Here is a 14,195-nt window from a genome sequence, read left to right on the forward strand (position 1 = left end):
GTGGGAACCACACATGCAGAGATCATCTGTTCACCTACTCTGTGTCTCACAAAGACACGGCAATTTGGACTCATCAGACCAAAGGACAGATTTCCACCAGTCTAATGTCCATTGCTCGTGTTTCTTGGCCTAAGCAAGTCTCTTCTTATTGGTGTCCTTTAGTAGTGGTTTCTTTGCAGCAATTCGACCATGAAGGCCTGATTCAAGCAGTCTTCTCTGAACAGTTGATGTTGAGATGTCTGTTTTTTTTTGCACCAGGTAAGCCAGTTGAGAACAAGTTCTCATTTACAACTGCGACCTGGCCAAGATAAAGCAAACTTGAACTCTGTGAAGCAATTATTTGGGCTGCAATCCGAGGTGCAGTTAACTCTAATGAACTTATCCTCTGCAGCAGAGGTAACTCTGGGTCTTCCTTTCCTGTGGCGGCCCTCATGAGAGCCAGTTTCATCATAGTGCTTGATGGTTTTTGCGACTGCACTTGAAGAAACGTTCAAAGTTCTTGAAATGTTCCGTATTGACTGACATTCATGTCTTAAAGTAATGATGGACTGTCGTTTCTCTTAGCTTATTTGAGCTGTTTTTGCCATAATATGGACTTGGTCTTTTACCAAATAGGGCTATCTTCTGTATACCACCCCTACCTTGTCACAACACAACTGATTGGCTCAAACGAATTAAGAAGGAAAGAAATTCCACAAATTAACTTTTAACAAGGCACATCTGTTAATTGAAATGCATTCCAGGTGACTACCTCATGAAGCTGGTTGAGAGAATGCCAAGAGTGTGCAAAGCTGTCATCAAGGCAAAGGGTGGCTACTTTGAAGAATCTCAAAACTAAAATATGTTTTGATTTGTTTAACACTTTTTTGGTTACTACATGTTTCCATATGTGTTATTTCATAGTTTTGATGTCTTCACTATTATTCTACAATGTAGAAAATAGTTAAAATATAGAAAAACCCTTGAACGAGTAGGTGTGTCCAAACCTTTGACTGGTACTGTATATATACTGTACCTCCTTTATTTAGGTTGATGGCATGACATTGATTCAAACATACCATTTTACTATTAACTGAAACAAGGTCAAATAACATACACTATATATACAAAGTATGTGGAAACCCATTCAAATTAGTGGATTCGGCTATTTCAGCCACACCCGTTGCTGACAGGTATATAAAATCGAGCACATAGCCATGTGTGGCCTTAATGAAGAGCTCATTGAATTTCAACATGGCACCGTCATAGGATACCACCTTTCCAACAAGTCAGTTCGTAAGATTTCTGCCCTGTAGAGCAGCCCCAGTCAACTGTAAGTGCTGTTATTGTGAAGTGGAAACATCTAGGAGCAACAACGGCTCAGCCGTGAAGTGGTAGACCACACAAGCTCACAGAACGGGACCGCCGAGTGCAGATGCTCGTAGTGCGTAAAAATCGTCTGCAACACTCTCTACCGAGGTCCAAACTGACTCTGGAAGCAACGTAAGCACAAGAACTGTTCGTCGGGAGCTTCATGAAATGGGTTTCCATGGCCGAGCAGCCGCACACAAGCCTAAGATCACCATTCGGGATGCCAAGTGTCGGCTGGAGTGGTGTAAAGCTCGCCGCTATTGGACTCTGCAGCAGTGGAAACGCGTTCTCTGGAGTGATGAATCACGCTTCACCATCTGGCAGTCCGTCGGACGAATCTGGGTTTGGCGGATGCCAGGAGAACACTACCTGCCCCAATGCATAGTGCCAACTGTAAAGTTTGGTGGAGGAGGGCTGTTTTTCATGGTTCGGGCTAAGCCCCTTAGTTCCAGTGAAGGGAAATCTTAACATTACAGCATACAATTACATTATAGACGATTCTGTGCTTCCAACTTTGTGGCAGCAGTTTGGGGAAGGCCAAAAGCGGGGTCCATACAGAAATGGTTTGACGATATCGGTGTGGAAGAACTTGACTGGCCTCCACAGAGCCCTGACCTCAACCCCATCGAACACTTATGGGATTAATTGGAACCCCGACTGAGAGCCAGGCCTAATCGGCCAACATCAGTGCCCAACCTCACTAATGCTCGTGGCTGAATGGAAGCAAGGCCCCGCAGCAATGTTCCAACATCTAGTGGAAAGCCTTCCCAGAAGAGTAGCGGCTGTTATAGCAGCAAAGGGGGGACCAACCCCGTAATAATGCCCTTGATTTTGGAATGAGATGTTTGACGAGCAGGTGTCCACATACTTTTGGTCATGTAGTGTATGTCTAATCAAATGTGAAATTCAACATAATTTCAACCACCCAATATAAAGTCGTGGTCAAAAGTTTTGAGAATGACACAAACATTAATTTTCACAAAGTCTGCTGCCTCAGTTTTTATGATGGCAATTTGCATATACTCCAGAATGTTATGAATTGCAAAGTCCCTCTTTGCCATGAAAATGAACTTAATCCCCCAAAAACATTTCCACTGCATCTCAGCCCTGCCACAAAAGGATCGGCTGACATGTCAGTGATTCTCTCGTTAACACAGGTGAGAGTGTTGACGAGGACAAGGCTGGAGATCACTCTGTCATGCTGATTGAGTTAGAATATCAGACTGGAAGCTTTAAAAGGAGGGTGGTGCTTGAAATCATTGTTCTTCCTCTGTTAACCATGGTTACCTGCAAGGAAACACGTGCCATCATCATTGCTTTGCACAAAAAGCCCTTCACAGGCAAGGATATTGCTGCTAGTAAGATTGCACCTAAATCAACCATTTATCGGATCATCAAGAACATCAAGGAGAGAGGTTCAATTGTTGTAAAGAAGGCTTCAGGGCGCCCAAGAAAGTCCAGCAAGCGCCAGGACCGTCTCCTAAAGTTGATTCAGCTGCGGGATCGGGGCACCACCAGTGCAGAGCTTGCTCAGGAATGGCAGCAGGCAGGTGTGAGTGCATCTGCATGCACAGAGAGGTGAAGACTTTTGGAGGATGGCCTGGTGTCAAGAAGGGCAGCGAGGAAGCCACTTCTCTCCAGGAAAAACATCAGTGACAGACTGATATTCTGCAAAAGTACAGGGATTGGACTGCTGAGGACTGGGGTAAAGTCATTTTCTCTGATGAATCCCCATTCCGATTGTTTCGGGCATCCGGAAAAAAGCTTGTCCGGAAAAGACAAGGTGAGCGCTACCATCAGTCCTGTGTCATGCCAACAGTAAAGCATCCTGAGACCATTCATGTGTGGGGTTGCTTCTCAGCCAAGGGAGTGGGCTCACTCACAATTTTGCCTAAGAACACAGCCATGAATAAAGAATGGTACCAACACATCCTCCGAGAGCAACTTCTCCCAACAATCCAAGAACAGTTTGGTGACGAACAATGCCTTTTCCAGCATGATGGAGCACCTTGCCATAAGGCAAAAGTGATAACTAAGTGGCTCGGAACAAAACATCGACATTTTGGGTCCATGGCCAGGAAACTCCCCAGACCTTAATCCCATTGAGAACTTGTGGTCAATCCTCAAGAGGCGGGTGGACAAACAAAAACCCACAAATTCTGACAAACTCCAAGCATTGATTATGCAGAATGGGCTGCCATCAGTCAGGATGTGGCTCAGAAGTTAATTGACAGCATGCCAGGGCGGATTGCAGAGGTCTTGAGAAAGAAGGGTCAACACTGCAAATATTGACTCTTTGCATAAACTTAATGTAATTGTCAATACAAGCCTTTGACACTTATAGAATGCTTGTAATTATACAACAGTATACCATAGTAACATCTGACAAAAATATCTAAAAACACTGAAGCAGCAAACTTTGTGAAGACCAATACTTGTGTCATTCTCAAAACTTTTGACCACGACTGTACACTACCGTTCAAAAGTTTGGGGTCACTTAGAAATGTACTTGTTTTCGAAAGAAAAGCAATTTTTTTGTCCATTAAAATAACATCACATTTATCAGAAATACAGTGTAGACATTGTTAATGTTGTAAATGGCTATTGTAGCTGGAAACGGCTGATTTTTTAATGGAATATCTACATAGGCGTACAGAGGCCCATTATCAGCATCCATCAATCCTGTGTTTCAATGGCACGTTGTGTTTGCTAATCCAAGTTTATCATTTTAAATGGATAATTGATCATTAGAAAACCCTTTTGCAATTATGTTAGCACAGCTGAAAACTGTTGTGCTGATTAAAGAAGCAATAAAACTGGCCTTCTTGAGACTAGTTGAGTATCTGAAGCATCAGAAATGGTGGGTTTGATTACAGGCTCAAAATGGCCAGAAACAAATAACTTTCTTCTGAAACTCGTCAGTCTATTCTTGTTCTGAGAAATGAAGGCTATTCCATGCGAGAAATTGCCAAGAAACTGAAGATCTCGTACAACGCTGTGTACTACTCCCTTCACAGAACAGCGCAAACTGGCTCTAACCAGAATAGAAAGTGGAGTGGGAGGCCCCGGTGCACAACTGAGCAAGAGGACAAATACATTAGAGTGTCTAGTTTGACAAACAGACGCCTCACAGGTCCTCAACTGGCAGCTTCATTAAATAGTACCCGCAAAACACCAGTCTCAACGTCAACAGTGAAAAGGCGACTCTGGGATGCTGACCTAGGCAGAGTTGCAAAGAAAAAGCCATATCTCAGACTGGCCAATAAAAATAAAATATTAAGATGGGCAAAAGAACACAGACACTGGACAGAGGAAGATTGGAAAAAAGGGTTATGGACAGACGAATCGAAGTTTGAGGTGTTCGGATCACAAAGAAGAACATTTGTGAGATGCAGACCAAATGAAAATATGCTGGAGGAGTGCTTGATGCCATCTGTCAAGCATGGTGGATGCAATGTTATGGTCTGGGGGTGCTTTGGTGGTGGTAAAGTGGGAGATTTGTACAAGGTAAAAGGGATCTTGAAGAAGGAAGGCTATCACTCCATTTTGCAACGTCATGCCATACCCTGTGGACGGCGCTTGATTGGAGCCAATTTCCTCCTACAACAGGACAATGACCCAAAGCACAGCTCCAAACTATGCAATAACTATTTAGGGAAGAAGCAATCAGCTGGTATTCTGTCTATAATGGAGTGGCCAGCACAGTCACCGGATCTCAACCCTATTGAGCTGTTGTGGGACGTAAGAAGTGCCCATCAAGCCAATCCAACTTGTGGGAGGTGCTTCAGGAAGCATGGGGTGAAATCTCTTCAGATTACCTCAACAAATTGACAACTAGAATGCCAAAGGTCTGCAAGGCTGTAATTGCTGCAAATGGAGGATTCTTTGTCGAAAGCTAAGTTTGAAGGACACAATTATTATTTCAATTAAAAATGATTATTTCTAACCTTGTCAATGACTACATTTCCTATTCATTTTGCTATATTTCCTATTCAAACTCATTTCATGTATGTTTTCATGGTTGAAGTTGATGACTTTTTTCAAATCCAATGTATTTTCGACATTGATTCCACGTCACAATACGTTGACAAATTACATTGAAACAACATTGATTCAACCAGTGTGTGCCCAGTGGGTATTCTCATGTACTGTATTTAGCCTATTTTAGTGTTGTTGGCTACTGGAAGACCTGACATCACTCTTATTGACTTATCTGGCTGATGTCATCATCCGAGAACAGATATGTTACTGAAGAGGCAGTAAAACCCAGCCAGTCCTATACAGCGTGTTACTGATTTTAGTATTAAATGGGGTTTTAGATCGAGGAATCCACTGTACCGGAGAATGAACACAAGATGTTCTAACTTGACAAAATGCTTCCTTGACTGTTTTGAGGTTAGAGTACTTCTCAAGGTTTTCCACCTTATAATCTTTTAGCAAGGATAGATGGCATATATAGATTTGCTTGGAATGAATCTGTCCATCAAACAGAATGTACCACAACCCAGCAATGAAAACATATTGTTGTAAACCCTACATTGAGTTAGTGGTGAAGCTGTAGAAAAGCATTCCATCAGTTCCCTCCCAGTGTTGCATGCTACGTGGCTACAATTCACCGAAACGCAGGGAACTTTAAGTGTTTTTCTTTTCAGCAGCTGACCAGTAAAGCGAAGGTAAGACGCAGACTCAAATAACATTTCCACATAGATAAAATACCAGGGAGGGTTTCATATCTGGATATCAGAGGAGAAAATTGATAGTATAATGCCAAATAGAGGTTTTATTTGGGTAGGGTACAGTCTCAACTTGATAAGCCATGCTCTTCTGATATAATGATTCTCAATCTGATTATTTTATTATTTTGAATGCCAACATATGAGTTAGCGCCTCTGGAAAAACAAATGATCAACCCTTTTCTGTCTTGGTAGTTCACTCAGTTCCTTACCACACTATGCATGATCTATTCTTTTACAGCTACTCAGCCTTCCAAAAGACAACATACTCAAAGGGTCGAGAGCAAGGCTGCTCGTTGAAAGTGTACACATTTGGTTATGTATTCGTTCATCGTCTTTGTGTGCACGTTTGTATGTACATATTCTGGAATTCCGTGGCCGGTGCCTGTAGGTAGTATTCAAGGTGGGGTTTCTGTCTCTGTGTTTCCTGCTAGTGGCACCGCACTCCCACCACCCAGGAGACCGACGGCTTCCAGGTGAAGCGGCCAGGGGACGTGAGCGTGCGCTGCACTCTGCTGCTAATGCTGGACTACCAGGTGAGGGCGCCATAGACACTAGTCACATTACTGTCCGCTGATGTGCTTTCCTAGATAAAGTTTTCAGTCCTTTTAATTATCAGTAGTGCATGAGGCTCAAATCTATTTAGAGGACTTACAAAACTCTAACAAAAGTGTCCCCAAAGCAGCTGTCATCTGGCAGTTGTAATAGTTCCTGAGGTCAGTCGGCTAGTATTGACTTTGACCTCTCCCCAGCCCCCCCAGTTTAAGCTGGACCCTCGTCTGGCTCGGTTGCTGGGTATCCACACCCAGACCCGCTCCTGTATCATCCAGGCCCTGTGGCAGTATGTCAAGACCAACAAGCTGCAGGACTCCCATGACAAGGAGTACATCAACTGTGACAAGTACTTTCAGCAGGTAGACTACACTCTTCTAGTTCTCCTCTGGTACTGTATTACCTGTTAGCTGTTGCCATAGTACCTTCAGCAGGTAGACTACACTCTTCTAGTTCTCCTCTGGTACTGTATTACCTGTTAGCTGTTGCCATAGTACCTTCAGCAGGTAGACTACACTCTTCTAGTTCTCCTCTGGTACTGTATTACCTGTTAGCTGTTGCCATAGTACCTTCAGCAGGTAGACTACACTCTTCTAGTTCTCCTCTGGTACTGTATTACCTGTTAGCTGTTGCCATAGTACCTTCAGTGGGGAGATTATCCCTTTGTTATTGGCTGCGTCCTAAATTGCACTCTATTCCCTATATAATTCACTCATTTTGACAAGAGCCCTATGGGCCCTGGTCTAAAGTATAGCTATATAGGGAATATGGTGCCATTCGGGACACATTTGCGCTTCCCTGCTGCTAGGTCTGTATTCTGAGATGTTACTGTCGTCCTCTCAGATCTTTGACTGCCCGCGGCTCAAGTTCTCTGAGATCCCCCAGCGTCTCACCAACCTCCTCCTGCCCCCTGACCCCATCGTCATCAACCACGTCATCAGGTGAGCAGCTCACACTTAACACCTACCTGGCAACTTCCTGGTTTGAATTGAAGGGTGAATGTCTGGTCATAAAAGGCAACACGAAAACGTTTTTTTTGGTTTTGTTATGTTATAAAATATAAAAATCTAGCAGATGAATACATTAGAAAAGCTATAAGATAACAATGTGGGCACAGCGCTTCACAGTTAATACTGTCCCAAAGGGCAGATAATCCAATACAAATGTAAAGACTGGGAGGCAAGAATGCTGGTAAGATACAGACAGACCACCAGCATTCTTGCCTTCCAGGCTTTTCATTTTGAATACATTTGAAATGCTGCCAACAACCTCAAAGTCTCACCATCCTTCCCTGCCTCTCCCTGCAGTGTGGACCCTAACGACCAGAAGAAGACGGCATGCTATGACATTGACGTGGAGGTGGAGGACCCCCTGAAGAGCCAGATGAGCAGCTTCCTGCTCTCCACCGCCAACCAGCAGGAGATCGCCTCACTGGACAACAAGGTGGGACAACCACACAGGAAGGATAGCCAATCACAATTACCCAAGATGACCTTAAAGGTAGATTTACATTGCAGAGATGTGTGACGACTAAGTACCGTCAGTTATATGTGAATTAGAGTTCAGAGCTGTCTGACCGTGTTCGATAGTTTTCTATCTGATTCTCCCGGAGAATCTTGTCGCCAGGGTTGGAGACAATTCAATTTCAATTACAGACAATTCTGGAAGTACAATGAAATGCTTTTCAATGGGGATATCTACCTTTACATAGGTGTTGTGGCTTCATGTTCCTGTGGGAAAAACCTTGTTCTTAACGCTGTCACCACCATTTCTTACATAACTATTTGAATGCAAATTCTGAGGAAACGCAGTGACTCAAATCAATTGGTGTATTGAAATTGGAAAGTTATTTTCATACGCTTAGAGTAGATCTGTGTAAGCTGTCCTCTGACATCAGTGATCATTATGGACCCCTTTAGATCCATGAGACCATTGAGTCCATCAACCAGTTGAAGATCCAGAGGGACTTTATGCTCAGCTTCTCCAGGGATCCTAAGGGCTATATCCAGGACTGGCTCAAGTCCCAGAGCAGAGACCTGAAGGTGAGGGACACACACACACACACACACACACACACACACACACACACACACCTACCTGACTAACAGTTCTCTCTGATTGGCTGCAGCTGATGACAGACGTGGTGGGAAACCCAGAGGAGGAGAGGAGGGCAGAGTTTTACCACGAGCCCTGGTCCCAGGAGGCCGTCAGTCGCTACTTCTACTGCAAAGTGAGGAGACACGTAGCAACCAAGTAGCAACACAAACTAGGAGTTGTGATCAGCATGGATTCCCGTGGAATAGTCATATTCTGCTTTGAAGCTGCTCTGTTTTACAAGTCTTCAAATCACAAGCAATCAAATGTTTGATTTATCACTTTTTACAAATTGATTGATTGACACTGTGTATCCACTAAGGTATATTGAGGTCAGGTTGTCTTTGTGTTGCTGATGCCAATTCCCCCTTCCCTCTCACAGATCCAGCAGAGGAGACAGGAGCTGGAGCAGGCTTTGGCCGTGAGGAACACCTAAACGCCCTGTCTCGGACGTCACGCTGCACTCTTCATCTGACCCCAGACCTGTGCGTGTGTGTGTTTTTTATTTTCTTTCTTAAAATCGCTGTAGTACTGTGACCTTTGGCCTCTGACCCATCCCCAATCGCATGTATCTAAAAAACCTTAATCTCTTCATCTCTGATGGACATAAACGGACATCTCTCCACACTCCTGGGACCCCAGGTCCACAGTTGGTTGCTTTTAATGTCATCCACTTAGAACACGCTAGCATGTCACTGTCTTTCCATAGAGACTACAAGTCATTGTAACCAGCTGCCTGCAGAATGATCACTGTGTTTTGGAGCCTTCTCATCTCAACCAGATGGACTGAATCCAGCAGTACTATACATACCTGGGCGGCAGGTGGCTTAGTGGGTAAGAGCGTTGTGCCAGTAACCGAAAGGTCGCTGGTTCTAATCCCCGAGCCGACTAGGTGAAAAATCTGCCGATGTGCCTTTGAGCAAGGCACTTAACCCTAATTGCTCCTGTAAGTCGCTCTGGATAAGAGCGTCTGCTAAATGACTCAAATGTAAATAATAGAAAGGTAATAATGGTCCACTGCATCTCATTCGTATGAGCGCAAAGTGGTTGTTTGTAACCTGATGTTGCAAGTGTCTTGACTCACACACAGTTTGGATTGTGCCCATTGATTTTAGTGTATGATTAGCTGTATAGTTCATGTGAGCAATATGCTCCGAGTATGTGTGGAACCAAATGAACACCAGCAGAATGAAGATTACAGTATGAAGTAATGGGTCAGGGGACTGGGCTAATTTGTCTTCTGAAGCCCAAATGTTGAGGTCTGTCATTTAAAACATGAATTTGTTCAAGGTAGGCAGCTTTCATGAATGAGATTTTCCCTTATTATAAACTAATCTAAGACGCAATCTAAGATTAGCTTAATTTCTTTCACCTTTCCTCTGTAATTTACTTAAACAATTTAACAGTATAAATAGATCTCTGTATAAGTGAATATGTATTTCAGCAGATTATGTTAAAAGGGACTACAACGATTCAGATCAATATCTGTTGGCTATAGAAAGGATAGATGGTGATATGATGAGTAAGCACAAGGTGAAGTCATGTAGTAACACTTGGAGGCCATAGCGTGGAGCCTAGGAGTCAGTACACCCTGTATGTTTTTACACAGACTAACTCTCTGTAACACAAAGCACCCAGACAGACTTGCCGCAGCAAATTGTCATGCAAATGGAATAGCTTTAGTGGTTAATTGTTTGTGCTGCTTCATTGTCCTGCCATGATAACTCTACAAAAGTCATGTCTGGGAACAGTATTAGCTACAGATCTCTCCCAATACTCAAACCAGTGTTTTTAATATTAACGATAGAAACATTTTGGAATATGATGTAACCAACACCATTTCCTATGTTGAAGAATCATGGGGCGGGCAGTGAAGCTTCAGCCACAACATCTGTACATTGCCTGCTATGAAAAATATTGTCCAGTAACTAATTATTTGAAATTAATGAAGAAATGGGTCTTTGTTCATTGTATTTTTTGTTATCTTTTGTGAACTACCTGTCCCAAGTGGATCTGCCTGACAGTATTTTGGCCTTGAACATTTTGACGGAGTCACCAAAGGTCTCGATAAAGAGTAAAAAAAAAAAAAAAAAGTATATTAGTTAAAATAGACAATGAACAATGGTTACTGTGATTTTGTCTCAGCTCGATAAAGCTACGTTACCAGTTGAAACTGAAGGGTGAATATGAATACATTTTTAAGGGATATGTGAACGTAAATATCTTTTTTTCCCCCTTATGACTGTCTGTTTGTGTCTGTGTGTTTCATTTAGGGAACGGCGGGACATATGGGGTGGGAAGGATTGGGTTTCATAGGTTTAAAGCTGTAGGACAGGGACGCTAGTGTCCCTATATGTACATTTGGGGGAGGGGTGTGTGTGGGGGGTTATTTTAGGGCCTTCTTGTTGAACCATAGAATTGAATGCTGGGTGTGATGATGCCTCTGTCTCGCCACCTACAAGGCTTGCCCATCTCTTTAACTACCACAGCAACTCAGTTCTGTGCCCTTCTAGTTTTGTGTGTGTGTCATGGGAGAAGCCTTCGCAGTTTCTGATTTGAAGTCGACACTTCTGTCTTCTGTATCATTCAAACTTGTGTCATTGTTACATTTCTTTTGTGTCAAGATTCTCTTCAACATGGCTGAGCGCTCCTATACTCAGCATAAACAAAGACCTATGCATGCTGCATGGACAGGTTTTACACATTTCAAACAGGACATGTAAATACCCTCACGAATGCATGGAAGTGGATCTGAAGAGCACTGGATTTGACACAATGTCCGTTGTGAAGGGGCCTTTTTCGAACATTTGCTAAAAACCTGTGCGCTACCCAGCCAGCATAGATGTTATCTGCATATAAGAGTTTTTGTTACTACAGGTTCCATGTATGTCAACTTCACCAATCAAGGGAGCATACTAGTTGTTGTGTTCAATTGTGTCAATCGATATTTGTGTTTGACCCAGATGGTTCTTGAATGTTTGGCAGTCATGGAGCATCTTTGACTGTAGGGCGCCCCTTGCTGGGCATTCTAGAAACTACAACTCACTGACACCGTCTGTCTGAGAATGGAAACCTGTCATCTGACTAATATAAAAAAGACTGTACTTAAACTGTGTGCTCCTCTCTCTCTGACAAACAGCATTCCTATTGGTCTACCTAAATGGATAGGTGGTAACCGCAGTCTCTGTGCATGACTTTGTGAGGAGAGTTCATGTTCCTCACAGCTCTCTTTCTCTACTGCACCATTTTGTCTGTTGGTAACCACAATGGCGATAGACACACTTTATTAGGTACACCACCCCGTTCACAAAAATGGATCGCTCCTACTGACAGTGAGTCACGTGGCCATGGCTTGCTATATAAAGCAGGCAGACAGGCATCGAGGCATTCAGTTACTGTTCGATTGTACGTTAGAATGGGCAAAACGAGTGAGTGACCTAAGCAACTTTGAACTTCGGAGCCAGGCGTGCCGGATCCAGTATCTCAGAAACTACCAACCTCCTGGGCTTTTCACACACACAAGTGTCTAAAGTTTACAGAGAATGGTGCGACAAACAAAAAAACATCCAGTCGGCGGCAGTCCAGTGGGTGAAAACTGTAAGTCGCTCTGGATAAGAGCGTCTGCTAAATGACTAAAATGTAAAATGTAAATGAAAACAGCTTGTTGATGAGAGAGGTCGAAGGAGAATGACAAGAATCGTGCAAGCTAACAGGTGGGCCACAAACAGACAAATAATTGAGCAGTACAACAGTGGTGTGCAGAACGGCATCTTGGAACGCACAACCTGTCAATCTGTAGTCATGGATGGGCTATTGCAGCAGACGACCACACCGGGTTCCACTCCTATCAGCTACAAACAAGAAGAAGCGGCTCTAGTGGGCACGCCATCACCAACACTAGACAAAAGAGGAGTGGAAAACACTGCCTGGAACATGACAGCGAGTTCAGTTTACTTGAGTGGCCTTTGCAGTCCCCAGATCTCGACCCAATAGAGCATCTTTGGAATGAGATGGAACAGGCTGTTCGCAGCATGAATGTACCACCGTCCAATCTGCGTGATGCCAACATCCCTGTGGAGCGTTTCTGACACCTTGTAGAATGCCCCGAAGAATTCAGACTGTTCTGGAGGCAAAGGGGGGTCCGTCCCGGTACTAGATGGGTGTACCTAATAAACTGTCCGGTGAGTGTAGGTCTCACTTGTGCAAATGTGTTGGGTTACCCCCATTCAAAATAAAAAAAGAACAAAACAATTAAAATAATAATGAAACTACAGTTGTGACAGAGACCGCCTGGATGTAAATAAAGAAGCGCTTGCCAAAGTTTGTAAATGCCATCAGGTCTGCAATGTGTGGTTTATTGCTATGGCAGGGGGATGGGCCTAAATAGGTCAGTCATAAAAGTTTTTCCATGTAGGTCAATGCTCTGAAAATAATCTATTCTAGAAACATCAAATTGGAAAGGTTATTTGTTGCAAGACTGCTGTATCTATCAAAGCGTAGTGTAGCTCAGATCAGAAACACCCTTATACAGTCGGGGTCACATTTGTATTCACATATAGGCCTTGGCTATGACGAAATGTAGATCACTTCACTTTTAAGCAATAAACTGACTGATAAAAGTCAGTAGTAAGTAATACTATAGCAATCCTCCTCTAGCATGAGCATGACATTCCTTTGAGACAGATGGCACACAGGCAAGTTATTGTTGACTGAGTCTACCACAGGGAAACAGGTGGAGGCATCTCCAGAGGAGTGCACGCTGTAATGCTAGGCTAGAACCTCAGCACTTGCTAGCTACCTCAGAAAGAACCTCTTTCACTCCCCCCTTCCCCTCCCCTCCACCAAACCCTGGCCTGACATCCCTCACCCAGGGGTCCCTTTCGCCCTTCAGTATAATCCCCTCGCTCCTGCCCAGAGAGGAAGGGAGAAGACAGAGGATGTGAAGTGGCCCATTTATTTCTCTGAACCCCCCCCCCCACTATGGAGAAACAGCTTCCCCCCTTCCCTCTCAGACCGCTGCCAAGTGGACAGGACCCACCCTGCTAAGGCATTCTGAATGTGCACTGAGCTCACTCACTCCTCCCCTCCCCTAGGACACGAGTAGGAGAATTCCAGCTAAAATCCAGGGAGGCCCGGGTAGGGGTGGAGGATTACTGCTTTAATGTGAGGAGGCAGACTTCAGGCTTTGGTACAAACTGTACATTGCCTCAGGGTGCAGCTATAGAGCTCTGAGGCAAGCCAGGAAGAATACAGAGTTCAGAGCTCTGAATATGATTGGAGGAATATCAACCACTAGAATCTCCTACCCTATTAGCTTGTCCTTGGCTCGCAAACCTCCATCTTGACTTGCAAAGAATGCATCACTCCTCACTTAGTGAAAAATGGCTGCCGTTGTTATGTGGCCGTAGATCTCAAAGATAAGTTGTTCTGTTTTGTCTTCCCTAATTGAGACCCCACGGTAAGGAG

At 43.9% G+C, this 14,195-nt stretch overlaps 1 protein-coding gene across 3 annotated transcripts in view; it reads left to right on the forward strand.

The window, feature by feature from the left end:
- LOC311109176 (SWI/SNF-related matrix-associated actin-dependent regulator of chromatin subfamily D member 3) overlaps window positions 1–10,968 on the forward strand; it is a 53,057-nt gene extending 42,089 nt beyond the window's left edge. For 2 of the 3 annotated variants that reach the window (XM_084152011.1, XM_084152013.1), the window contains 7 exons: window positions 6,518–6,619; window positions 6,836–6,997; window positions 7,479–7,576; window positions 7,943–8,135; window positions 8,555–8,677; window positions 8,764–8,865; window positions 9,112–10,829. In XM_084152011.1, the coding sequence (XP_084008137.1) occupies window positions 6,518–6,619; window positions 6,836–6,997; window positions 7,479–7,576; window positions 7,943–8,135; window positions 8,555–8,677; window positions 8,764–8,865; window positions 9,112–9,165 (834 nt within the window). In that variant the 3' untranslated portion in view covers window positions 9,166–10,829. Of the gene's footprint in view, window positions 1–6,517; window positions 6,620–6,835; window positions 6,998–7,478; window positions 7,577–7,942; window positions 8,136–8,554; window positions 8,678–8,763; window positions 8,866–9,111 lie in introns of all 3 variants that reach the window. The other variant, XM_084152012.1, reaches the window with a different exon arrangement.
- The last annotated feature ends 3,227 nt before the right edge of the window (window positions 10,969–14,195 follow it).

This window comes from Coregonus lavaretus (assembly GCF_964263955.1).
Source record: "Coregonus lavaretus genome assembly, chromosome: 34".
Lineage (NCBI taxonomy): Eukaryota > Metazoa > Chordata > Actinopteri > Salmoniformes > Salmonidae > Coregonus > Coregonus lavaretus.